At 46.4% G+C, this 27,900-nt stretch overlaps 1 protein-coding gene and 1 non-coding gene across 3 annotated transcripts in view; both read left to right on the top strand.

The window, feature by feature from the left end:
• Positions 1-2,017: 2,017 nt before the first annotated feature.
• SLC37A3 (solute carrier family 37 member 3) overlaps positions 2,018-27,900 on the top strand; it is a 74,078-nt gene continuing 48,195 nt past the window's right edge. Inside the window, exons 1-6 of one of the 2 annotated variants that reach the window (XM_063928944.1) lie at positions 2,018-2,271; positions 2,904-3,061; positions 16,444-16,558; positions 17,823-17,915; positions 20,821-20,904; positions 22,181-22,326. In XM_063928944.1, coding sequence (XP_063785014.1) covers positions 2,961-3,061; positions 16,444-16,558; positions 17,823-17,915; positions 20,821-20,904; positions 22,181-22,326 — 539 coding nt within the window. In that variant the 5' untranslated portion in view covers positions 2,018-2,271; positions 2,904-2,960. Of the gene's footprint in view, positions 2,329-2,903; positions 3,062-16,443; positions 16,559-17,822; positions 17,916-20,820; positions 20,905-22,180; positions 22,327-27,900 lie in introns of both variants that reach the window. The other variant, XM_063928945.1, reaches the window with a different exon arrangement.
• LOC134938746 (U5 spliceosomal RNA) lies at positions 11,206-11,325 on the top strand. Its single transcript, XR_010181237.1, has one exon. It is a non-coding gene; the product is annotated as a U5 spliceosomal RNA (small nuclear RNA).

Genomic DNA, 27,900 nt, shown 5'->3' with positions numbered 1-27,900 from the left:
CTGTTATCCTCAAACCTTTGTCTGTCCTACCATAAGGCGACACCTTCTGGCTCTGTAATGGGTGGGTTACATTAAAGGGGCTGACTACAGAACACTTTCAGATAGACCTACTTTAACATGCCCAGGCATGTCCTCTAGCACACAATAGATGTTAACTAAATGAACCTTAATTAATCTGATTGTGTGGCCTGGAATCCATTGTGTGGGGAAGAATGAGGGGGGTGTATGGACTGACATCTGAGACTGGCTGTATCTCCAACAGCAAACACACAGGTTATCAAAGCAGCCACATGGGGGGGACACACACATTATTTTACAAACTATAATACAATAACCAGTACATTCATATATATACATCTTCATATGCATTCTGTACAAAACATCAGGCTAGACATATTATTCCCTGTTAAACACAAACACATATAACAGAGGGATAATGTTTCACAATAATATGTGATGTCCAGTTCTATTGGGAATCCAGGCAGCATGCGGTATAGGTGATAACCAAGTTCTGTCCGGTCTCTTTACACTAACGCACTGAATCCAGAAACAGGCTGGCAAAAAGTACTCCCCATGAGCCAGCTGGGGCTGCGTCCGTTACAGAGCAATTGTACAAAAACTTGTAAATCAAGGTTGTAGCATCTGTTATTATTAATAAAGGTGCATACACTCTGAACGCTTTCCCCCCCTGCCCAGCGATGTCAGCGGGGTGAGCGGCTTTCCATAGCAGGACGCTATGGAAAGCCGCTCACCCCGCTGTTTATCTACTGGTAATACCAGTAGATGAACGGCAGCCGACAGCGATGAAGCGGGAGCGCGCATCAGCGCTCATCGCTGGGCATACACACTGGGCGACTTTGAGCTGAAAGCAGCTCAACACACCAAAACTGACCTGCTCTCAGCTCAACATCGCCCAGTGTGTATGGGCCTTAACACTAAAAATAATACACAGTGTAACAGACACCACAGGCTGTAAAGAGGAGTAGAGAACCCTAGATAGCATACAGGCAATAAGCAATGTGCTGTGCAGACTGGGGGAAGACGGGAGGGGGGTGAGTGAGGTGAGGAGGGAGTGAGTAAGGGAGGGAGTGAGTAAGAGAGGGTGAGGGAGGGAGGATTGGGTGAGGGAGTGAGTAAGAGGGAAGGGAGTGGGTGGGTGAGGGAGGGAAGGAGGGAGTGGATGTTTAAGGGAGGGAGGGAGGAAGTGGGTAGGTGAGGGAGGGAAGGAGTGAGTGGAAGAGTAAGGGAGGGAGTGGATGAGTGAGTGAGTGAGTGAGTGAGGGAGGGGGTGGGTGAGGGAAGGAGGGAGTGGATGAGTAAGGGAGGGAGTGGATGAGGGAGGGAGTGGATGAGGGAGGGGGTGGGTGAGAGATTGAGGAAGGGAGTGGGTGAGTGAGTGGGTGGATGAGGGAGTGAGTAAGGGAGGGGGGGGGGGGTGAGGGAAGGAGGGAGTGGGTGAGGGGGGGAGTAAGTGATGGAGGGAAAGAGAGAGGGAGTGAGTGAGGGAAGGAGGGAGTAGGTGAGTGAGGGAAGGAGGGAGTGGATGAGTAAGGGAGGGAGGGAGTGGGTGAGGGAGTGAGTAAGGGAGTGGGTGGGTGAGGAAGGGAGTGGGTGGGTGAGGGGAGGAAGGGAGTGGGTGGGTGAGGGAAGGAGGGAGTGGTTGGGTGAGTGAGGGAGTGGGTGGGTGAGGGAAGGAGGGAGTGGGTGAGTGGGGGGTAAGTGATGGAGGGAAGGAGGGAGTGTGTGAGGGGAGGAGGGAGTGGGTGGGGGAGTGAGGGAAGGAGGGAGTGTGTGAGTGAGGGAAGAAGGGAGTGGGGGAATGAGTGAGTGAGGGAAGGAGGGAGTGTGTGAGGGGAGGAGGGAGCGGGTGAGTGAGTGAGGGAAGAAGGGAGTGGGGGAATGAGTGAGTGAGGGAAGGAGGGAGTGTAGGAGTGAGTGAGTGGGGGAAGGAGGGAGTGGGGGAATGAGTGAGGGAAGGAAGGAGTGTGTGACACATGTCTAGGTCCAGCAGCCACAACATGAGTCTGGCTCTGATGGGACTCGGTTGGGGAGAACTTAGCAGCACAACTACTAGCCGGCCTGACACCTGGCAGCCTCGCCCACAGTCCGGAACTACAACTCCCGGCATACCCCGCGCGGAGGAGCCGCCACGTGATGCCGGATGTGCACGAGTGTTGACGTCCGCACTCGCTGTCGGCAGCTGCTGGTCCTGGGCAGATGAGACGGGGTTATAGAGGGGATCCTGGGGGTCGGAGGAGTCTCCGGTGACGGGTAATGCACGATGGTCAGAGTGACTTGCTAGTACAGGTTGTATGTCTGGCCATAGAGGTATGCACAATGTGGTAGTCCTAGAGATGCAGTGTCATTAGGTGTATGTGGTAGTCCTGGAGGTGCAGTGTCATTAGGTGTATGTGGTAGTCCTGGAGGTGCAGTGTCATTAGGTGTATGTGGTAGTCCTGGAGGTGCAGTGTCATTAGGTGTATGTGGTAGTCCTGGAGGTGCAGTGTCATTAGGTGTATGTGGTAGTCCTGGAGGTGCAGTGTTACTAGGTGTATGTGTGGTAGTCCTAGAGGTGCACTGTTACTATAGAGGTATCCCTGGTATGGTAGTCCTAGACGTACTGTGTTATTATGGAGGTAAGCTTGGCATGGTAGTCCTCAAGGTGCTGTGTTATATATGCATGGTGTGGCAGCCCTAGAGGTACAGTGTTATTATATATACTTGTCCTGATATAACATTTTCCACCCATGAATGGGGGATAGACCACTATCCGGAGCAGAGTAACAATGTCTGCGGATCTAGCGTTGCATTTTCTTAGCTACTCGTTCCATAGCTCTACAAGGGAGGAATGTGATGGGAAACGCAGGTTCTTCCCTGTACTAAGTGTCTTCTGTCATTACCAGTGAATACAGGCTGCCGCTCATGAGGAAGCGAATGTGAGGCCCGCAGGATCTGAAGCCATGGATTTCCCGGGGTCCCCCCGTAGTGCGTCCGCCACTCGGAGGTTCTTTGCACGGTACACACATCACCACTTGGCCGTCTTCCTCCTGACTTTCTTCAGGTGAGTAGCGAGGACGTGTCCAGCGCAGAGCTCAGGGCCACACTGCAGAATATACACTGTTGAGTCACATGACCTTGTGACATATGGCGATATGGTTTTGGCTTTTCTACCCCCGTGTTGGTCAGTCTTAATCATAAGTAATGATAACAATCCATACATCGATTATAGGCTATAGCACACCAGATAAATGAAAATGAAAACGGGAGAGGGGCGTGTCCTAGCTGAAACATTGTAAAAATAAAGCTGTCCAGCATGTGTGGGTTACATGCAAAAGCAGTAAGTATTTACCCTGCATGCAAAACACGTAAATGTATTTTCACTTCTTGCAACAAAACATGGCTTGTCCAGGTGCACAGTTACTCCTTTTTGTTGTGCTACAAACTCAGAATCAGCCTCTAAGAATACATTTCAGGCTCCCTGGTTCCGCAGGCAATCTATTTGCACTAGAGGAATTAGCCCCTAGGAATACATTTCAGGCTATATGGCTACCTGGTTCCACAGGCTGTCTCCAAACGACGCTTCCGCACATGTCAGCGGTGACATTACCAACGCGCCAATATGCCGGGTCGGGCTGCTTTCTGAAAGGGGTCTCTAGACGGGTCACACCTGGAAAGCACCTGTGTATGGCTTCCGGGTGTGACCTGTCATTTTAGAATACAAGAAAATGAAATAACTCTGGAATCTCAAAATAAGAGAAGCCCCTCAAGCAACAAAATTAAAAGCGCACCTCTTAGATGCCAGAATAAACCTCCCTATCGGTGGCCTAGATAGAGTTGGCAGGTTTTAATTTTTGAGACTCTGTGATAGTGTAGGACCTGCATGAAGGTGGGGTACCTTGGCGAGCGGTTTTCAGGCTTCCGTGCATTGGCCAATTCACTAACTAAACCGCCATCATTTATTTATTGATGTTGTGAGGATAAGTGAGCTTGCTATGGTGATATATATATATATATATATATATATATATATATATATATATATATATATATTATTGTATTCGGCACTCAAATAAAAATCACAGTCAGCTTGCCCGGTGCCCTCTAAATCAACTTTGCAAGTTAAAGATTTAAGCACAATGAAGCGACACTCCAGGATATATATATATATATATATATATATTCCAACACTTGCCCCGTCACTCCTCCTAAAGTAGCTGGCTGTGGTGCCCTTCCTTGTGGGCCGGCAGGTCCACCAGTATGCAAACAAAGAAATTAGGTGGCACTCACAGGCTTGTAATTAAACGTGAAAACTCCGTGAAGAGATTTATTGTGCAAACCAGTACTGGTTTGCACAATAAATCTCTTCACGTTGTTTTCACGTTTAATTACAAGCCTGTGAGTGCCACCTAATTTCTTTGTATATATATATATATATATATATATATATATATATATATATATATATATATATATATATAATATTACACACAGCTGGCAGATGGCTCACTAACAATCTATGGTTTAAGATTGCAGGTAACCGATTGAAACTTTTAAATATTTTATTAGTACATTTTTCAAATTTGTTATCCTTGCATGAAAAATAATATAACTTAATCGGTGCAACTCTCAACAGAAGCTATAAACTCCTTTTTAGAATATTTGAAACTACCCTCTATTACTTCTGAAATGGTAGGATCACTGTTTGCCCCCTCCCCCATCTTCCTGGGCTGAAGAAGCAATTAAGACCTAACGTGATTAAGGCTCGGGCGGCTTTACTAGTAACTTTTACACGACTTTTTAGACTGATTTAGCCCCAGTCTGTAATACCCCTTTTCCACTTGTAGCACGGGTCGCAGCCGGGAGCCTGACACGGCTGCGATCCGTGCTACAGCCCCCTTCTACACTAGCTCCACCAAACCGGCATATTGCCGGGTTGGTGACGCTGCTGCTGACGCGGCAGGGGCGGCGCTGGGAGATCACATGATCTCCCAGCGCCGTCCTTCCATACACTGTGAATGGGAGCGACACCGCTTCCGTTTACACTACACAGCTTACCGGGTTGAACACGTGTTCAACCCGATAAACTACCTGGATAGGATCCGGGAATTTGCAGGGGGGGCCATTTCCACTAGGAAAAAACACAGGTAAATGCGCGCCCCCGCGCATTTACCCGTGTTTTTAGAGCTAGTGGAAAAGGGTTATTATCCTTCATCACTTTTGTTCTATGTCAATCAGTAAATATACTCTGAAAATGAGTGTTCTATTAACATTTACACGGTGCCTATAAATGATGTTAACAAAACACAGCCTGGAATTCGGGAATGACTAGCAATATCAGAATCCATACTCCACTTATGTGTGAAAGTTCTTGAATATGTCTTTCGTCTCTTCAGTAATCTGAGGGGGACCAGTTATCGAATGATTCTTAGAATAGATCTCACAGCAGACATACTAAGCAGCGAAACGCGTCGCATGGCTCTTGGTCGCATTCCAAGTAAACGCAGGGGAGACTCCCACTGGGTACGGGTCGTTGGGTTGACTCAACTTAGGTCGACAATCATTAGGTCGACAGGTGAAAAGGTCGACATGGGTATTTGGACTGTTTTTGGTGTAATTTTCTTCGTAAAGTGATGGTGAACCCCAATTAGTGCCCGGTGTCCCCTTGCTTCGGGCAAGGTGCTTCGCTCGGTAAAGGTTACTGTTCCCAATCGTAGTCCACGTGGATCATCAAGTATGGAAAAATCCAAACAATGAAGGGAAAAAAATGTGAAAAACTCGTGTTGACCTGTCAACCTAATGCATGTCGACCTTCAGTTGTCGACCTAATGACTGTCGACCTAGCGACAGTATCCCCTCCCATCATACACTATCTTTTTGTATTTTGCTTCCAGAGCTGTCCTCTATACTCTCATTCTAACAGGTATCTAGGGCATGCAATCAATGTACCGGCTGTCAGGATCCCAGCGTTCAGGAGACTGACTTCGGAATCCCGGCAGCTGGTGAAATACCGACGCCCGGAATCCCCACACGTGCTGGTATACCCACTCGGTTGGTGGGTCCATGGTACCATCCAAGTGGGAATAGAACCTGCGGCGAGTGAAACCGTGCCCAGTGCTTAGCAAGCCCTAGAGGGGATTCCCTGCTGGGATTCTGACGGACGGGATGCCACTGTCAGTATAGTCTGCCAGGATATCATATGTATCCTGTATCTAGATCTACTCCGTGTCCCCACTGTGTTAAGGGTGGGTACACACGTGGAGATGTGTGCTGAGCGATCTAGCACAGACTGCTCAGGACACATCTCTCCCCCGCTCAGCACAGTGCCCCCCCCCCCCCTCGCTCGGGTCAATCTAGTACCGGCGTTGGCGACTCGCGGTGCTGCACATCGCTATGGGGCATACACACAGAGAGATCTGTGCTTAACTTCTAAGCAATCTACTCAGACACCATGACTCATTCCCTTATCTTCAGGGTTTGTTTATCTGCTGTCTGAAGTATGTGTACAGGCTCCTTCTTGGGGCCTACACAGACACTGCAAGGCCTGGTCTGTTTGTCATTCTGTTACAAAAACAAGGTCTGTGTACAGAGATGTGATAACTATACACTGGGCCTAATAGGGGGTACTGACGGGAGAGATGTGCGCTGAGCGATCTTAACACAGACCGCTCAGCATACGTCTCTTCCCACGCTCAGCACAGCGCGATGTGCTGAGCGAGGGGACGGATGGACGAGGGGCCGCTCACTTCACACGGCGGTGAAGTGAGTGACCCGCTAGATTGAGCCTGCATGCAGGCTCAATCTAGCACTGGCCATAGCAATGCACGGGGCCGCGCATCACTTTCGCTGGGGGGCATACACACGGCAGATCCGTGCTTAAAATCTAAGCAATCTAGTCAGATTGCTTACATTTTAAGCAGCGATCGCTCCGTGTGTACCCCCCCTTAACACAACAAATCTGTGTGTCTTGCAGCAAACACTATAATTTTAAACCACTGGTAACAGTCATAAAGGTTATTCAATGTAATCATCGTAGAAGACTACTACCCCAAAAATGATAGAGGTACAGATCGTTACAATTCCCAGAAGCTGAAAAGACTCCACATTAGTGCTGTATTGCATCACTGAATTCAGATATTAAAATGCTGGTTAAACTAATTTCAAATAAACTAAGGGGGGGTATTCAATTGTTTGAAAAGTCAGTTGGGAGTCTGTTTTTTCCTGTCTAAAGGGGGGTACACACGGAGAGATCCGTGCTTAAAATCTAAGCAATCTGACTAGACTTTTTAAGGTCTAATCATGATTCGACCTATTCAGTCCTATTCGACAAGTCGGGGAATTCTACTTGTCGAATAGTACGTGAATCGGCGGTATAGCTGCCGATTCACGTACTTTTGAGTGAAACGGGGACAAATTCGACAGGATTTGGCCCCGTTTCCGACCATCTCAGTCCAACATAAAAAAAAGTAGAACTGAGATGAGGGACCCAGAGGAGGAGAGGGTGGAGAGCCGCAGGGAGACGGGGGACAGCCGCGGGCAGACAGGGGAGACCAGCGCTACAGCACAGAGCTGCAGGAGGATGTGTCACAGCCGTGCCGCTCACAGCAGCGTCCACCCGGCTCCAGCAAGTGAGGCCACGCTTGCTGGAGCCGGGTGGACGCTGCCGTGAGGTCGGGCGGCTGTGTGACATCCTTCTGCAGCGCTAATGTAGCGCTGATCTCCTCCGTCTGCCCGTGGCTGTCCCCGCTGGTCTCCCCCACCCCCCTCTCCTCCTCTGGGTCCCTCATCTCAATTTGACTTTTTAAAAGTCGAATTGAGATGAGATTGAATAGGGGTTATCGGATCCATTCCCACAAATGCATGTCGGAATAGATCTGACCCTAATTGAATATACCCCTATATGTAATGCCTTTGTTAAACCCCCAAATTTGGCCAAGTCCCTCTAAGTTCTGTTGGCATAACTGTTGATTTTGTGTATTTAACACACAACTTTTCAGAGCTGCCCATCACCCAAAAAAAACCCTTTGGTCTAAAGATTTTAATTGAATCCATTATTCCAAATTTCGAAAACTATCTTATTGCTGGAAAAGTGTTGCATAGTTAGGCTAACCGTACTGTCCCTTTAAACCGGGACACTCGTGAATTACACAGGTTCTATGGCTGATTACAACCAGGTGAAATGCAGGCTTGAATTAAGCCAACCACGGAACCTGTGTAATTCACAAGTGTCCCAGTTTAAATGGATAGTATGCTAAGCCTATACACAGTGCACTCTTAAATCTTTACTACAGGCTTGCCTGCTTTCCTGAGCAACTCCAGTTATTTCTCCTGCAGTACAGCAGGTTACCAACACACTCTTCCTGCATTGTCTGGCCAGAATCCCAGAGTTCTCTTTTTTTGATCTGACCAGAATTACAGGTTTGTCCAGGATATAGAGGTCATATTACCGGCTGTATAATTAGCTGTTTAATTAGGAGTGAGGCACGTGATAGGAATACAACAGCTGGCAACGGTGCGCTGAGAAGTGATGGAGTTGTCATTTTATTAGCTATTTAGTGTTTGCTGTGCACACTGGATTGCAAAATTGCGTGTGTTGAGCTCCGTGGCAAAACTGTTTTGTTTGTTAGAAGCAGGCGGATCTTTCCCGCAGTCGGGGGCACTCGATTGGACGGACAGGTTGGACTGGCCAATAAATAGTGGACGTTTTGCATGATGACAGGTTTTAGGCTTTTAGATTTAAATGTCCGATTCTGGAATACTGCATTATTTTATCCAGCCCTTTCTGACCTGTTTAATTTTTCTAGAAGTTATTGTAAAGGTAGGTAAGTGCTCATCTAGCTGTAGGTTAATAGGCACCAGCATTCCCACAGAATGGTCCCACTGGAGGACACTGCAGAAAATGGGGTAGATGTATTAAGCCTGGAGGAGGCATAAAGCAGTGATAAGTGCAAAGGGATAACGCACCAGCCAATCAGCTCCTTACTGTTAATTTACATATTGGAGCTGATTGGCTGGTGCGTTATCACCTTGCACCTATCACTGCTTTATCACTTCTTTATGCCTTCCTCGGGCTAAAAAACCTCTGCCCATGTGTCTGGTCACACAGCTTTTATATAAACTATATGCTAAGTCCTGGCAGTCCTTTAACAGCAGGATGACCGAACATAATATATTAATAATCTGCATCATTCTCTTCTTTATAATGGGGAATGCTACATTGCAGTGCACTGTGGGGGTCATTGCGAGTCGATCGCTCGCTGCCGATTTTCGCAGCGCAGCGATCAGGTAAAAAAACAGCAAAACTGCGTATGCACCGCAATGCGCAGGCGTGTCGTACGGGTACAAACAGCATCGTTGCTGTGCAGTGCTTCTAGCGATGTATCCATTCGCACAGTCGATCGCAAGGAGATTGACAGGAAGAAGGCGTTTGTGGGTGTCAACTGACCGTTTTCTGGGAGTGGTAGGGAAAACGCAGGCGTGTCCAGGCGTTTGCAGGGCGGGTGTCTGACGTCAATTCCGGGACCTCCGTCGCTAGGATCATCGCACAGGATAAGTAACTACAGGGCTGGTCTTGTTTCTTTTTCATCCACTAGGGGTCACTGGAGTACTCTTGGGATATGGACGGGCGCAGCCGAACAAAGGCACTGAATATTTAAATTTAGGACTCTCCACCCCTCCATATCCCCGAGTACCTCAGTGTACGACCTCAGTGTTTTTTCGGTGCTCACAGCACTAACATCGGCTTGTGGGAAGATTCCCACATTTGGTGGAAGATTTTATTAAATTTTTCATTTTTACTTTTTATTTTTACACTTCCCTTCCCAGTTTCTAGAAAAACATGGGTCCGGGATGGTGCCGCTGCAAGGCAGCGCATGGCGTGTCGGTCCTCACAAAGAGCACCCTCACAGCCACAGGCAGCCAACTGTCTCCTGCAAAGAGCTGGACGGAGCTTACAGAAAAAGCCCCGTCACAGCCAGGAACAAGCTGGACGGAGCTTACAGAAAGAAGCCCCGTCACAGCCAGGAAGAAAGCCCCGTCACAGCCAGGAACAAGCTGGACGGAGCTTACAGGAAGAAGCCCTGTCATAGCCCTCACTACATGCGGCACGACGAGCAAGGTATGGTGGGGTGTCAGGGCGGTCAGCTCACGCTGCCGCCCTGCTGTGTGGGGAAAGTGCTCCTTTACCGATGGCCGCCGCTGATACATACTCCCGCCGCTGCTTACAGGTGCCGCCGCTGATTATCCAGCCACCGCTGTGCGAGGCCGCCCGAGCCAGCCACTCTACGCTGTCGCTATCTAGGGGAAACAGCTCGGAGCGGCCGCACGTCACTCAGAGACGCCGGCCGCTCTTCCAGCGCTGATTACCCGGCCACCGCAGCCCGCCGCCGATTACCCGGCCACTGCTGTAGGAGAGGCGCCGCCCGCTCTTCCGGACGCAGCTCCCCGGCGCTATACACAGCGCTCCCCTGCTTCCGCTAGGCTCCCTGCACCCGCTCCCGTCCGCTGCAGGTAACATGGGGGCTACCTCACAAGCAGCGCAGCTGCAGGGGGGGTGAGGGGGAGTAAATGCCCATAGCAGCAGCACCATATAGCAAGGCTGCATGGGGTAAGAAGTCATAGGCTGTTCAGCTTTTTAAACAGACAGTTAGTTATAGGCTATCAGTGTCATAACCTAAACTATGTTTCTAACTGTAAGCATGGCAGCCATTTTTAACCATGTTTCCTGGTTTTTCTGTTAAGGCTGCCATATAATGTTAATACAAAATTCACTGCAGGCAGTGCTTATATTAACTGGAAGGCTAACTAAAGGCATGTATTGTAAACTGCATGTATTTTACTGTATACTAGACCTGTGATTATCACTGTATAATAGGCTATTAAGCCTATATTAACACTGCAGCAGGTATTGTAACCTGTCCTGTGATTTTCAGTGTAAGCATGGCATGGGGGCCATTTTAACCATTACTGTTTCTTCCAGTTTATAATTCCAGAACATTCCGGCCATACACCTCTACTCCACAAGGAGGCGCAGGGGTGTTAGTGGGAATTTTGGTTCAGGTTTCACATAAGTTAGCCATGTAAACTGTATTTCGACATAATTCTGGAACATTCCTGCCCTACATCTCTAAGCCACCAGAGGCGCAGGGGTGTTAGTGGGAATTTGGTTCGGGTTTCACATGCCCATGTGAACTGCTTTTCACATAAAGAATACTCTGGTTTCTCTTCACATCGAAGAAATCTTTCGCTTTTACTAAAGATTTCCGTAGAGAGAAACAACCATGAGTTTCATATCAATATGCTGTTCAGCAATAAGATATATATATGACACATAATAACTTCAATAGGTCGTGCAAGTGTCTGTCTGTTGCCTATTGTGGTGTCTGTCTACATAGCGAGTAAGGCTCTAGCGCAGACTAAAAAAAAAAAAATAATAATTTTAAACATTGGCAATTCAAATTAAAGGAGCGGTAACATCGGAGTCTCGGAAGTTACTCCGCCAGCTCTAACAAAAGACAGTCTTTCCAAAGGGCCAATTTCCCTTTGGGTACCAGAGTGTTTATTTGACTGGTCTTATAATTTAATGCACGATTCTATGTCAAATCTCACACCGAACGAGTGAGAAGGGTACATTAGTCCAGCACTCAGATAGTGCGGGGTTTTTGACAACCATACATAATCGTTTCCAAAATGACGCGATCCGCCATTGGTAAATGCGTCTCTGTCAAACATTATAAAAACCCAGGATACATTTGGGTCACTAGACTCTATGTATGAAACAATGACGATCACTGTTAAAAGAAGCTGCAGAGTATATCGGTAAAGCTTCTGCTAACGCCGGTTACTTTCATCGTCGCTAGTTTAAGCGCGACAAGGCCAGAGCTTGTTTGCTCCTAAATTTGATATTCAGCCATTACCGCATCCAGTATCAAAACGCAAATACTTGTACCGGCGTTTAATCCCTTTAGACTTCAGGTTTTTTTTTTCAAAACAAAACAGTCACGCCTTGTAACGACAGGACGCTACAGTCAGCAAGCCAGTGGTTTGATGACCTCTTTTCCAATTGTGGAAGCGCGTCTTTACATGTTACATTTGCGGGGTTTCCAGACTTCAACTCATGGATGTCTCAGCTATTTACAGATTAAAAGACAAGACTGCCTCTGTCGAACGGTTTGGCAGGTTGCCATTTAGTCTCTGCTGGTTTTCAGCTGTCTTTATAATCCAGGCAGTAGTACACCAACAGAGTCAGGGTTACTTATTCCTCTCTGTTTGAAAAAACCAGACAGCTCCGTCGCAATCTCAATCAGCAAGTCATTTACTGCAGTGGGAAAATGGATTTTCTCATGTTAGTATTTGCTTATTGGAGCCACAAAATGGCATAATTGCACTTGATCTTCACAATGCGTATTTACCCATTCCGGTTTGTTCATCACAGGTTCTAGCGTTTGCAAATCGCCACAACCATTAACCATTTCAGGTCTACCGTTTCTTATCGCCTTGGGTATTTACCAAAGTGATGTTGGTGATGATAGCTCATCTCACATAAGAACTCTGTCTCAACAGAGTTTCTTTATCTTAGATGATCTGCTCATAAGAACTGTCTCAACAAAGTTCCTCTAACTTGCGCTACTAATGTATACTGCGGTGGCAGATCAAGTTCAAAAACAATCGCATCTAATTCCGTTTAAACGATGTCAATTCCTAGGTAAGATTATAAATACGGTAAATCAAAGACATTTACCTACTACACCAGTAAGAACAAATGTACATCTAGTAATTAGTGCAAAACACGCACACTAGCGGTACATTGGTGTATTCACCTGTTAAGAATAATGATGTGTTTCAAAGCGATTTAGTTCAACGCCCTTCACTCGCGTTTCCCACAGAGGGCCGAGGGTGTATATACTCTGGACGAGAGTCGCAGAGGTTCAGGAGTTGTAGTTAAAAAAGATCAGCGACAAAGGTTCTAAAACGGATTACGACAGATTGCTGTCGATAAATGTCCTGGAACTCCGTGCATTTTACAATGCACTACATGCTTCGCTTTCAGTCTGACCAGGGGCAGTCAGACAACGCAACGGCAGTTGCATACACAACAACCAGGGAGAACCAAAAAGCCGCATGACAATGCGGCAGGTAACTCGAATCCTCAATTGCTCAGAACACCATTATGTGGAAATGTCAACGAGGTTCATTCCGTGAGTGGACATCTGTTACACAGATGATCTCACCCGTCAGGATTTAGATCCTGAAAACTGGACATTAAATCCACAGGTGTTTCATATGTGAGTCCACAGAAGGGGGTTACCCTCATGTATACATGATGGCATCTCGCCACAATTACAAAAGCTCAGTATGTGTAACAAGGGCAGTGGCGGTGGAGTCTCTCACATTCATGTGGTCATTCAGCATCGTGTATCTGGCTCCACCATTTTTCCGCTGCTCTCTCCGTTGCCAAAACGGATCATAAGACAGTTGTCACAGTCATACTAGTGATATCTCATGGGTTTCGGAGAGCTTGCTTCTCGAATCTCCAAGGAATACTTTGCACACGATCTTGGCCCGCTCATAATACGTCCAACCTGTTACAACAGGGAACGTTCTGTTACCCATAGTTACCTATGTACCTATTACCTATGTACCGCAGCTGCGGTTGACGGGGTGAGGGTTCAGACCTCCCTCTTAAGAAATAGGGCATTACAGTATTGGTTATACCAACCATGTTACGAGCTAGTAAGCCGCTTAAGGCAGCTCATTATTACAAAAGTTCGTGTGCTTACATAGGTGGTAAAGCTCGGAAGTTTCCGACATCATCCTTCAAGTTACCCGTATTCTGTTAAACGGGGTGGGATGGAAAACTGCGTTTATCTGCACTGAGGGTGCAGGTATCTGTGTGGTAAACTTATTTCAAAGACGTTTGACTCTATTGCGTCTGTACACACCTTTCTACAAGGTGTCATCAAAGTTCAGACTCCATTTATCCCACCTACAGCGCCAGGTGACTTGAGGTTGGGTTCAGATTTCTTACAGTTTTCATATTTTGAACCCTTACAACAAATGGGGATTAAGTTTCTCACTTTGGAAAACATTTTTCTTCTAGCCTTGGCTTCGGCAAGGGTTTTGTTTTCATATTTGGGTGCCTTGTATTCCAAGCCACCGTATTTGAGTTTTCTCATGACAAAGCAGATCTTCGGACGAATTCCGCTTTCGTATTCTTCACATCAATATACCAATAGTGGTTCCTGTGTGGACAGCACATTCTAGAATTCTGAATGTGGTACACGCATTACGCGTTTATATATGTCCCGAACGTCTACAGTACGTGATACGGATACGTTGTTTGTTCTCGATGATGCTGCCAACTGGAGTTAGCCAGTTTCTCAGCAGACATTATCCAGTTGGATAATAATGACTACAAGTCAGGCTTACTTTAAGGCTAAGTTACAATCGCCTACGTCAGTAATAGCTCATCCCACAGGTTCTGTGGGAATGTCAGACCCAGCGGGTCGTGGAGCGTCTACGACGCGGCTACATAGCCTTCAGTGCACCACGTTTGTGCACGTTTACACGTTATGAATGGTGGCGGCATCAGCATCTAGCTTTGGCTGCCTACTGTTACAAGTATCAAACAGCTCTCCCGCCCACGAGGGAAGCTTTGGTACGTCCCAAGAGTACTCCAGTGACCCCTAGTGGATGAAAAAGAAAATAGGATTTTGGTACTTACCAGGTAAATCCTTTTCTTTGAATCCATAGGGGGCACTGGACGCCCACCCAGAGCAGTTTTACCTGGGTTGTTTTAAGCTCAAAGGAGCTTAGGGTAACACGTTTTACCTAGTTGGTATTAAGCTCAGAGGAGCTTATGGTAACACATTTTCACCGATTGGTTCAAATTATAAAGTTCTGTCGGTTATGGTGTCAACTGTTTAGTTGACAGTAAAGTTATGGGTCAACTTTGTTGTTGTCCGTTATGTTATAGGAATTCTCCATTGTCAACCTCTCTATATAGTTCCTGTTCGCTCAGTAAAAAACACTGAGGTCGTACACTGAGGTACTCGGGGATATGGAGGGGTGGAGAGTCCTAAATTTAAATATTCAGTGCCTTTGTTCGGCTGCGCCCGTCCATAACCCAAGAGTACTCCAGTGCCCCCTATGGATTCAAAGAAAAGGATTTACCTGGTAAGTACCAAAATCCTATTTTTGCACAAAATGTTTTTGTACCGCTCGGCTGCACAGGCGATCGCACACTTGCAAAGCGAAAATACACTCCCTCGTGGGCGTCGACTATGCATTTGCACGGCTGCTAAAAGTAGCTAGCGAGCGAACAACTCGGAATGAGGGCCTGTGTACAGGAGGTGAACAAAGGGGACAACTCCACACATTATTTCTTTTAAAATAAAATAAAAAATCCACACCAATGAAAGACTGTAAGAAACTTGCAATAGTGATAATGTAACATTTTTGATATTACACCTACATGTAACGGACTATTAATCAGACCACAACTGTTATGTATAAACTGTGTTCAGCCTTCATACATGGGTTTTGTTCTGGGCAGCTGCCAATCGCTGGAGTAACATATTACTGGCCGGAGCATGCTCCGTGTGTCCCAGAGAAGCATCCTGTGGCATCCTCATACTGCCAGCTCTCAGGACATTGGCCCTGAGTGATCACATGAGCTCGTCACATGGTTTCCAGCCTGCAGCATACCCCCGCAATAACCTCTTAATTAATTATAAGTCATTACAGCAAGAAGTACTATACAGAGAGGGTGGGCGCAATTTTTTAGATACTTTTATGTATCTATTTAACTGATACTAACGGAGTTTACCTTTAACTACTAGCTTAATGACAGGTAAACTTAAGGCCCATACACACTTGACGATGCACACGTCGTTAACGACTTCCCTTGAACTTCCCTTGAACAGCTGAGCAAACGACATGAGCATACACACTACCAACGACCAAAGACCATTCATCGTTGAAGCATCCAAGCTGAACAGTTTATTAAAATAATGAGCTGGTGAACAGTGGCTTGGTCGTTGGTCGTTCACACCATACACATTCAACGACGTCTCTGGTCGGTAACGACCATAGTGGAAATTGAGCATACATGCTCCACAGATAAGCGAGGGTCGTTAACGTCCCGCGGGGCCGCGCATCGGTGGTCGTCGGATGCATACACATTTGACGATATAATGAGCGACGTCGTTGATGAGGGCTGAAATGAACGACGTCGCTCATTTTATCGTCAAGTGTGTATGGGCCTTTAGAAAATCTCACCCCTTCGTATGTTATTACCCAGTCTTGTTATATTACTGCTTTGTTTCCAATTGTAATGCACAATGAAGTATTCTGGCGCTTTATGAGTAAATGTTTATAAATAGTAATTGGCTTTTATCAGCTCTGTGATTTCCTTGTTATTGGTTGTTTATCGGATTGTCCCACCAGCTACGCCCTTCTGCACGCGTCCAGGAAGGCGTTCAGTAACGTGAAGGTCAGCATCAGTAATCAGTGGACTCCGTCCGGTTTAAACACCTCGGTGTACAATGTGGACCCCAACAAGGTGAGGATGTCACTAAGCTTATCTTTTGCTGTATATATCAAATGAAACATACTTGCACATAATGCACCTTGTTCCTATATTACTGTGGGGTGACTGTTGCATTCGGGCCAGTAAGATGTATTAGACAAGAGGTGACACTCCACATGTGATGGGTTATGTCATAGTGAGTGGCTGGAGAGGGCACTCAGTATGTGCGATAAAGTGAAGTCCAACATCTTTAAAGTGGAAAAATATTGATAGTAGTAGGTGATAAGGGGCGTGTACCTTTTTGATAACCCCCTTCTTCATTCAATAAACCTTCCCCAAACCTATAGTATATAAGGATGGCCGAAATCCCCTGTTGCATGAAGCGAGAAGAGGACAGAACTTCATCCAAAACTGACAGTAGAACGTCTTATAGAGCTGTGTACATGCGGCAGGGAAATCATTCACAATTCAGCTCTCGGCTTCTGGTAAGAGGGAGCTACTTGTCAGGCGAGACCACCCTTATATATACAACACGGGGCAGGTTGGAAATCCTGTCGTCTCTGAAAACCATATTACATCCTGGATGGGAGATCACGTTGTTTGTCATAGACTGACCCCTGGTGCTTCCTGTGCTAGGCATATTATCCAGGGGGCAGAGGCTGGAAAACAGTCACAGTGATCTGACTGACTGAGTGTGTGTGTGTGTGTGTGTGTGTGTGTGTGTGTGTGTGTGTGTGTGTGTGTAGGATCTCAACCGACTATGGGCCTAATTCAGAGTTGATCGCAGCAGCAAACTTGTTAGCAGTTGGGCAAAACCATGTGCACCGCGGGGGGGTGGGGTAGATGTAACATGTGCAGAGAGAGTTAGATTTGGGTGGGGTGTGTTCAAACTGAAGTCTAAATTGCAGTGTAAAAATAAAGCAGCCAGTATTTCCCCTGCACAGAAACAATGTAACCCACCCAAATCTAACTCTCTGCACATGTGAAATCTGCCCCACCTGCAGTGCACATGGTTTTGCCCAACTGCTAACAAATTTGCTGCTGCTATCAACTCTGAATTACCCCCTATGTGTTACCAGTCCGCTGTGGTCGGATACATACTGACACTGTCAGGACTCGGCTGGCTATGGCTTGTCCCGTCAGGCAGACCCCATGACGCTTGGGATAATTTCCAGAATCCTGGAGAACATGGTATCAGGCCATTGTACATAACTGTGTTTGGGGTTAGAGTCCCCCCTTTAATTGCTGCTCATGAAAAATAAACGTTTCTCACATATATTCTTATTTCCTCCATCAGACTTGGAATGACAATCATCTCTTCCCTAACCCTGAATCTGCCACCATCTTCCTGGGGTTACTAGATACCATCTTCCTCTTCTCGTATGCAGTGGTGAGTTGCTTGTATCCTCGTAGTCACTAATTTACATTGTAAGCAGCTACGCAGGTCATTTGTTACATGATCACTACTGTACTACTGTAGTTTTTCAAAATGTTACAAATCTTATTTGTTACAGACTCCAAGCCTATTTTTTTTGTATTCCATTTGTATGTGTCTAATTTTAATATTAAGAGATGAAAGAATAAAATATAATCTTGTTATAGGACTTTATCTAGCTTCTGTGGCTGTTCTAGTGAACTTGCTTTCAGAGTTAACGATTCAGTTCAGTTACCATTGTTTTTCTTCACTTCCCCATAATGCTTTTTATCCTTCACATTCAAGTGGTAAGAGATGTGACCTCGTTGAGGAAAGGGAATTACATAGTGCTTTTTTTTTTTTTTTTGACAAGTATTTTTATTCATTTTCAAAACAATTTTATAACAAATACAAAGAAAAAGCAGATACAAAACCTTACTAACACTTAGGGGTATATTCAATTGAAGTCGAAAACTGCCGTCTGTCGAAAAGACGTCAGTTTTCGACTTTTTAAGGTCGAATCCTGATTCGACCTATTCAATATTTTGCTACATTTTTCGACAAGTCGATAAATTCGACTTGTCGTAAAGCACGTGGATCGGCGGAATAGCTGCCGATCCACGTGTTGATGTCGAAAACGGGGCCAAATCTGACAGGTTTTGGCCCCCTTTTCGACCATCTCAGTCCGACATCAAAATGATGTCGGACTGAGATGCAGACCCAGAGGAGGCGAGGCGGGGGAGCCGCAGGGAGACGGGGGGACAGCTGGCGGGCATACAGGGAGATCAGCGCTACAGTAGTGCTGCAGCTGGATGTCACTCAGCCGCCCGACCTCACGGCAGCTTCCTCCCGGCTCCAGCACACTGCTGGAGCCGGGAGGAAGCTGCCGTGAGGTCGGGCGGCTGATCTCCCTGTATGCCCGCCAGCTGTCTCCCCGCGGCTCGCCCCCCTTCTCCTCCTCTGCGTCCCATCTAAATTCGACTTGAAAAAGTCAAATTTTAGATGGGATTGAATAGGGGTTGTCGGATCCAACAAATACATGTCGGAATGGATCCGACTTTAATTGAATATACCCCATAGGAGTAATCCAACAAACAGAGCCTATGTACATATCAGAACTTTGAAATGGTAAATAAACAGTACAAATAACATCAATTATACGCTGACTAGTTACCAGCCTGCCAAAATGATGTTACAACATAAGTAACGTCATCACCGGAGACTGTGCATGACTGGACAGAGCAACACTTGAATTGCTTCATCTAGTGGCCGAATTCAAGTGCAAAACACTTGAATTCCCCCCATACAGGTGAGGAGCAGCCTTTTATTATATAGGATATTGAGCAGAAATAAGATTCACAACATCAAACTGTATCACCAACCGACCGTATACGTATTAAAGGCATGGGCTGACAGAGAGACATAGGCAAAATAGGAATCTAGGTCCCAGATGGAGGGTCTATGGAAGAATCAACAACCAGACCTCGTCACACTGAGGGGCACTTCCTCTTCTGATACATAAATCTTTCATGGGAGACGGTAACATTAACTAATGCTAACCAGGAGGAGAGCGAGGCGGTATCAGACGCCATCCAACCACAGGCAATACAAGCTCTAAAGGAAATGACATACTTGCTGATATGGGCAGATGAGGACAGGGCCGAAAATATATGGCAAAGAACAGATGGCGGATGCAGACCCAACTCTTTCAGAGGTCTTTAGCTTGCTTAGTAGGCATACCTATGGTTTCTAATAATAATTCTACCATCGGCCATTCATATGCAATTTGCCTACAGGATGAGGAAAAATGTATTCACAGAAAGGGTAGTAGACAAGTGGAATAGCCTCCCATTAAAGGTGGTAGAGGCTAAAGGGTCCTACACATTGAGTGATCCGCCGCCAAGCTGCCCGACGGCGTATACGGGCGACCCGGCGGCAGGGGGGCAGTGATGGGGGGGGGGGGTGAAGTTTCTTCACTCCCCCCGTCACGCGGCTGCATTGAAGTGCAGGCAAATATGGACGAGATCGTCCATATTGGCCTGCATGCACAGGCGACGGGGCACCAGCGATGAACGAGCGCGGGGCCGCGCATCAATCATCGCTGGTGCCTCCACACTCAAAGATATGAACGGTATCTCATTCATTAATGAACGAGATCGTTCATATCTTTGAGTATTATCGCCCAGTGTGTAGCGCCTTTAAGACAGGGAATAAGGATCAAATAAGGTTTGAGGTAAAAATGGGGCAGACTAGATGGGCCAAGTGGTTCTTATCTGCCATCAAAATCTGTGTTTCTATGTCCTGGCATCCGGGTTATGTCAGATTTAATTGTGTGTTATATATAATAAAAAAAAAAATATATATATATATATATATATATATATATATATATATATATATATATATATATATAATATTTTTTTTTCTGTTTTATTTACATATTCAGCATTCTGAATCTGTTCCATTCCCTCGTGGAAAAATTAACAGCGAGAGTCTCACTCTACGTTGTATGATTATGAAATGTGCTTCTGTGTGTTTGCTTTGCAGTCTCATAGGTAACAGCAATGCTCAGTATATGTTACTAGAGACAGTAGTGAATAGTGATTTCACTGCAACTTTGTAGGGGGTGTACTATTATTTGCTATTGGAAGATTAAGACCCCTCTAAGTGATTGCAAGTGAGTTTTTGTTTTTTAATGGAGGGAGACCAGAATTACAATCTCAGTCAGACATGACTTTGAGACAGCACTTTAGCAGTCATTCATAATACTACTACTCTCTATAACGTAGAGAATTTCTAATTCTGTGAACTCTTAATGACAATGATTTTCATGGTGAACTAGAAATGATTTTATACATTGACATGTTTCGCCCGGCCACAGGGTCTCTTCATCAGCGGCATCATAGGAGACCGGCTAAACATGCGATACGTGCTGACCTTTGGCATGTGTTCCTCAGCGGTAACGGTGAGTAATGATGTGTCTGTCAGCTCGTTCGTCTTTGTATAACCATAATTTGTAACGTGTGCACTTGTGAGCAGTACTCCGGCTGCCCGGTTGCCCTGTAAGAAGGTCTCGGATGATGATGTATACTGGCGTGTTTAATGGTGGGAAGATGCATGCTCTCAGGAATGTCTCTTTTGTGAGTGTCGGTCCCTCTGCACACGATGCATCTTCTCCCGTCTCTCCGATGATTAGCTAGTACCAGCTCAGTCCACGGTACTGATACCACGTTGAGGGTGCTAGGACACTGCCGCGGCTTCTTCACCGCCCACAAGCAATATAGGGGGTCATTCCGAGTTGATCGCTAGCTGAATTTGTTTGCAGCGCAGCGATCAGGCTAAAAATCGGCAGTTCTGTGCATGCGTATGCGGTGCAATGCGCACGCGCGACGTACGGGCACAACGAATGATGTAGTTTTGCAGAGGGTCTAGCGATGCATTTCAGTCGCACTGCTTGCCGCAGAGTGATTGACATGAAGTGGGCGTTTCTGTGTGGCAACTGACCGTTTTCAGGGAGTGTGCGGAAAAACGCAGGCGTGCCAGGAAAAAGGCAGGCGTGGCTGGGCGGGTTTGTGACGTCAAATCCGGAACTGAATAGTCTGAAGTGATCGCAAGAGCTGAGTAGATTTTGAGCTACTCTGAAACTACACAAAAAAAATTTGCAGGCGCTCTGCGATAAAAACGTTTGCACTTCTGCTAAGCTAAAATACACTCCCCAGTGGGCAGCGGCATAGCGTTTGCACGGCTGCTAAAAACAGCTAGCGAGCGATCAACTCAGAATGACCCCCATAGGAACAAATGTATTAAGCCTTAACAAGAGAGACAGTGCAGACGGATAAAGAGTATTAAAGTATCAACCAATCGGCTCCTAACTGCCATGTTACAGGTTGTGTTTGAATAATGACAGTTAGGAGCTGATTGGCTGGACATTTATCTCTCTCTATCCATCTCCACGTTATCGCTTGTTAAAGCTTAATACATTTGGGCCATAAAGTGTAATAGGGAAGCGACGCCACCATATATAGGAAGCCGCTGCTAATCATCTTATATTGAAACCGTATTTTTAGTAGCAAAAAAGCATATGAAGACTAGGAATGGGATAGCAGGTCAGCTTTTAGTCTTATTCCTGTAATGATTGTATACATTGGTACTGGACGTTGGGTGGACGGGACTGCGCTCAGTAAGGATTGTTTTTCTACCCCTTGTGCGCTTATTACAATCTTCTGTTTCTGTCCCCTCAGATGTTCGTGTTTGGCACGGTCACTGAGTGGCTGCACTTCTATAACAAGATCTTCTACTGCCTGATGTGGGTGATTAATGGTCTGCTGCAGTCCACAGGCTGGCCCTGCGTGGTAGCAGTCATGGGGAACTGGTTCGGGAAATCTGGGTATGTTCTCATTTTACTATGGGGAATCTGTAATAACGCTACACCTGTAACAGTTGTCATGGGTATAACAAAAATAAGCTTTTTCTATTTTTTGTCTTGTGTATGAAAAAAGATGTAAAATTGCTGGATTCCATAATTGGAATCAAAATGACTAACGGTGTTAGGGCCGTAAGGAGAGGTGTGAGACCTGTGCTGCTGCCCAGGGCACAAGGACAAGGGGGCGGCACTGTTGTTATCCCAGTGTCACCATACTCTGCATGTTTGGGTGGCAGCCTGGTGAGGGGCCCGGAGGTGTGTTTCTGTGACGCAGATGGCGCCCAACTACGTACCTGACTGCTACTGATCCACACCGCCTCTGTGAGATGTCCTGAGGGTGGGAGAAGGGAAGTTTGGGGTAAGGTAGGTGTGTTCTGCTGCAGCCCTATAGGGTTCTATGTATCCTTAGTTTGCCCGGCTGGCTCCAATTTCTGCCTCATTGTCAACAATGAATTTCCTCAGTTTCTGGATTTATTTATTTTTTTGCTTTGAGGAAGTTATTCTAACCAATTGGGTTCTGTCATTTCCCTTGCACGGTTCTGATTGGTTTCAATGGGTAATGCCATTGTGTTATCAGTCATTTTCACAAATATCATAGTAACATAGTAACTAAGGTTGAAAAAAGACAATTGTCCATCGAGTTCAACCTATTTGTGGTCTCCTATGTAGTCTTACTATAAGACTAGTTATTTTTTTGTTAGGACTAATTATATTAACTATAATGCGTGCCTACGCACCATGACCCTGAATATCTTTATCCAATAGGAATTTATCTAACCCATTCTTAAAGGTGTTGACTGAGTCCACCATTACTACTCTCTCAGGCAGGGAATTCCAAACACGTATTGTCCTTACTGTGAAAACCTTTTCGCCTCAATGTGGGGAAACTCCTCTCCTCTAACCTAAGCGAGTGACCACGTGTCCTCTGTGCTGATCTTATAGAAAACGGGTCCCTCCCAAGCTCTGTGTATTGACCCCTTATATATTTGTAGATGTTGATCATGTCCCCTCTTAATCTCCTCTTTTCCAATGTAAACATGCCTAGCCTTGCAAGCCTTTCCTCATATTCCAGCGTCTCCATGCCCTTGATTAGTTTGGTCGCCCGCCTCTGAACCTTTTCTAGCTCCAGGATATCCCCAATTATCTCCCTCTTACTACTACTGCGGGCAAAACCATTCGCACACTATGGGCGGGATTCAATTAGCCCCGAAGCAGTGCCCAGGGCTATTCAATTGCAGCCCACAGCAACCTGCGATAAGCCCGCAGGCTGCACTTAATGCAGATATCTGTTCACCCCCTCCAGAGGCTGGAACAGATATCTGCGGTAAGTAGGGCTCTCTGCTATTATTCCGGGTGTCGTGAACCAGTTAAACCATAGCTCCAGGCATTTATCTGTGGTTTAATGCTGACGGAAAAAGGACTTGTGATTGAATAGCTTCGGTAGTAAAAGTCCGAAGCGACAAGCCCTTTTCCTTGGGCGGTAAGTATCGAGCGTAATTGAATCCAGCTGTATGTCTGTACGGGTTGGGTTTGAAATGCTGACGGTCAGAATCTCGACAGGAGAATCCCAACGGTCACAATGCCAACGGATCCAGGTGAGTATTCTAACCCGAACCTGAACCGTCCCCTCCCGCAGCCTAACCCTGAACCGTCCCCTCCCGCAGCCTAACCCTGAACCGTCCCCTCCCGCAGCCTAACCCTGAACCGTCCCCTCCCGCAGCCTAACCCTGAACCGTCCCCTCCCGCAGCCTAACCCTGAACCGTCCCCTCCCGCAGCCTAACCCTAAAACTACCCTTAATGCTCTCCGACTGCATTGTGACTGTCTGGATCCTGACCACTGGTATCTTGATTACAACCTGTCTGTACGTGGTAGGTGTCTATGACTTTGTACGCATTGCTTGTAAATGTATAAACACAGCGTTTAGGCATCTACTATTGTTACAGATAGCATCTACATGCTTCTGGATTATCCCATGTTTCCACGTCCTTTTTTCCCCCCTTTTCTGGAAGACCTATTTGTGGTGAGGTCATTTTTACTAAATGGGTGTCATTCTCCTACACCTTACGACTCCGATGCTATTTTCAGTCTCTAGTATGATAATAAGGAAAATATTATCATGCGTCTTCCAGTGAGGACACTGGGTGTTTCCCCTAATTTCAGAGCGACTGTCAAAAGGGCATTTCACACTAACCGATAGATATTCGTGAAAACGGTGGAAAAATTCCATGACTATGTGAGGATGAAAAGTGTCTTCTTTTCGCCGTCGTCTGGAATTACTGCGTCTAAGTTTGATTTTCTGTGATTCTCAACTCCAAAGAAGCATTTCAGAGGAAAAACAACTAGCGGACATACACCCATGGCATCATCTTGACGGCCAACTTAAACTCTTCAATTGTCACACAAGATGTCAAGTTGAATGTGCTCGTGGCATATTGGCTCACATGTGGAAGATATACACAACTTCCTAATCCAGGCTTTTTCAACTAGTGTGCCGCGGAGCCAGAGTAGATTCCTGCACCTTCAAAGTGAACTGTTGGCCCGGGCTCTTCTTAGAGGATCAGTCGTGCTCCGGCTCTGACCTATGCCTTGATGACGCAGCGGTGTGATATCATAGGTCACGGCCGCCACATCTCACCACCCAGCCAGCCCACCCGCCTGCATACACATCTTCCAGTTCCCGCCTGCGTCCATAGCTTTCCTTGCGTACCCACATCCACACATGCCTGCCTGCCCGCCCGCCCACTGCTCAGTATTCGCAGCAATCCACTATGAACAGCCCCCGCCACTGAGGGACAGGGAGGAGGACAGCTGACCGGTAGGGGCTAATATTTGTTATGTTATTTCTCCTGTGGGGAACAATAGGATTTATATGGGGAGAAATGTGATTCATTTATGTGTGAGCAATTGGATTTATGTAAGGCGCAACATGATTTATGTTGGGAGCAATTGGATTTATGTAAGGCGCAACATGATTTATGTGGGGAGCAATTGGATTTATGTAAGGTGCAACATGATTTATGTGGATCGCAATGGGATTGTTTTTACTGTGAGAGCCAATGTGTGTGTTTTGTTTTTTTCTGTGGTGAACTGATGGTGTGCCTTGGCAATTTTAAATAGTTGTTCGGTGTGCCGCGAGTAAAAAAAAAAAGGTTGAAAATCACTGTCCTAATCATTCGTTTTAGAGAAAGGGGGCAGTAATAAATGAATCGACATTCGATGTAAATGCGCCGAATATTCAAATTATTTTCTGGGTCATTTACATTAGCTATTTTTTTATGTGTGGCTGTTAATTATTTTAGCACATCTGCTGTTGAGTGGTGTTTTATGTGCTATTGTAAGTTTATTTTTTTTTATATTTTGGCCCAGATTTACTAAGCCTTGGAGAGTGATAAAGTACCAACCAATCAGCTCCTGTTTTATTTTTCAAATTCAGGGGGAGATGTACTAAGCAGTGATAAAAGTGGAGAAGGGAGCCAGTGGAGAAGTTGCCCATGGAAACCCACCATGGGTTTCCATGGGCAACTTCTCCACTGGCTCCCTTCTCCACTTTTATCACTGCTTAGTACATCTCCCTCTGAAACAGTTAGGAGCTGATTGGTTGGTACTTTATCACCGTGCCGTTTATCACTCTCCAAGACTTGATAAATCTTGGTATTAATATGGTTAAAAAATATAATTGAAATAAAAATAATTTCAAAGCCTGCTAGATTTCTTTTCTCTGACGTCCTAGTGGATGCTGGGACTCCGTCAGGACCATGGGGATTAGCGGCTCCGCAGGAGACAGGGCACAAAAATAAAAGCTTTAGGACTAGGTGGTGTGCACTGGCTCCTCCCCCTATGACCCTCCTCCAAGCCTCAGTTAGGTTTTTGTGCCCGTCCGAGAAGGGTGCAATCTAGGTGGCTCTCCTAAAGAGCTGCTTAGAAAAAGTTATTAGGTTTTTTTATTTTCAGTGAGTCCTGCTGGCAACAGGCTCACTGCAACGTGGGACTTAGGGGAGAAGAAGTGAACTCACCTGCGTGCAGGATGAATTGGCTTCTTAGGCTACTGGACACCATTAGCTCCAGAGGGATCGAACACAGGCCCAGCCATGGAGTCCGGTCCCGGAGCCGCGCCGCCGACCCCCTTGCAGATGCCGAAAAGTGAAGAGGTCCAGAAACCGGCGGCAGAAGACTTTTCAGTCTTCATGAGGTAGCGCACAGCACTGCAGCTGTGCGCCATTGTTGTCAGCACACTTCACACCAGCGGTCACTGAGGGTGCAGGGCGCTGGGGGGGGGCGCCCTGGGCAGCAATGATAATACCTTGTTCTGGCTAAAAATACATCACATATAGCCCCTGGGGCTATATGGATGTATTTAACCCCTGCCAGGTCTCACAAACACCGGGAGAAGAGCCCGCCGAAATAGGGGGCGGGGCCTATCTCCTCAGCACACAGCGCCATTTTCCTGCACAGCTCCGCTGCGAGGAAGGCTCCCAGGACTCTCCCCTGCACTGCACTACAGAAACAGGGTAAAAAAACAGAGAGGGGGGGCACTTTTTTGGCGATATTGATATATTAAGCTGCTATAAAGGAAACAACACTTCTGTAGGGTTGTTCCTATATATTTATAGCGCTTGGGTGTGTGCTGGCAAACTCTCCCTCTGTCTCCCCAAAGGGCTAGTGGGGTCCTGTCTTCGATAAGAGCATTCCCTGTGTGTCTGCTGTGTGTCGGTACGTGTGTGTCGACATGTATGAGGACGATGTTGGTGTGGAGGCGGAGCAATTGCCGGTAATGGTGATGTCACCCCCTAGGGAGTCGACACCGGAATGGATGGCTTTGTTTATGGAATTACGTGATAATGTCAGCACGTTACAAAAATCAGTTGACGACATGAGACGGCCGGCAAACCAGTTAGTACCTGTCCAGGCGTCTCAGACACCGTCAGGGGCTGTAAAACGCCCTTTACCTCAGTCGGTCGACACAGACCCAGACACGGACACCGAATCTAGTGTCGATGGTGAAGAAACAAACGTATTTTCCAGTAGGGCCACACGTTATATGATCACGGCAATGAAGGAGGCTTTGCATATCTCTGATACTGCAAGTACCACAAAAAGGGGTATTATGTGGGGTCTGAAAAAACTACCTGTAGTTTTTCCTGAATCAGAGGAATTGAATGAAGTGTGTGATGAAGCGTGGGTTAACCCCGATAGAAAACTGCTAATTTCAAAGAAGTTATTGGCATTATATCCTTTCCCGCCAGAGGTTAGGGCGCGCTGGGAAACACCCCCTAGGGTGGATAAGGCACTCACACGCTTATCAAAACAAGTGGCGTTACCGTCTCCTGAAACGGCCGCCCTCAAGGATCCAGCTGATAGGAGGCTGGAAACTACCCTGAAAAGTATATACACTCATACTGGTGTTATACTGCGACCAGCCATCGCCTCAGCATGGATGTGCAGTGCTGGGGTGGTTTGGTCGGATTCCCTGACTGAAAATATTGATACCCTGGATAGGGACAGTATTTTATTGACTATAGAGCAATTAAAGGATGTT

The sequence above is a fragment of the Pseudophryne corroboree genome, chromosome 6 (genome assembly GCF_028390025.1).
Source record: "Pseudophryne corroboree isolate aPseCor3 chromosome 6, aPseCor3.hap2, whole genome shotgun sequence".
NCBI classification, from domain to species: Eukaryota; Metazoa; Chordata; class Amphibia; order Anura; family Myobatrachidae; genus Pseudophryne; species Pseudophryne corroboree.
Note: the sequence above shows the minus strand (reverse complement) of the source record. Positions and strands in the feature narration are given on the sequence as shown.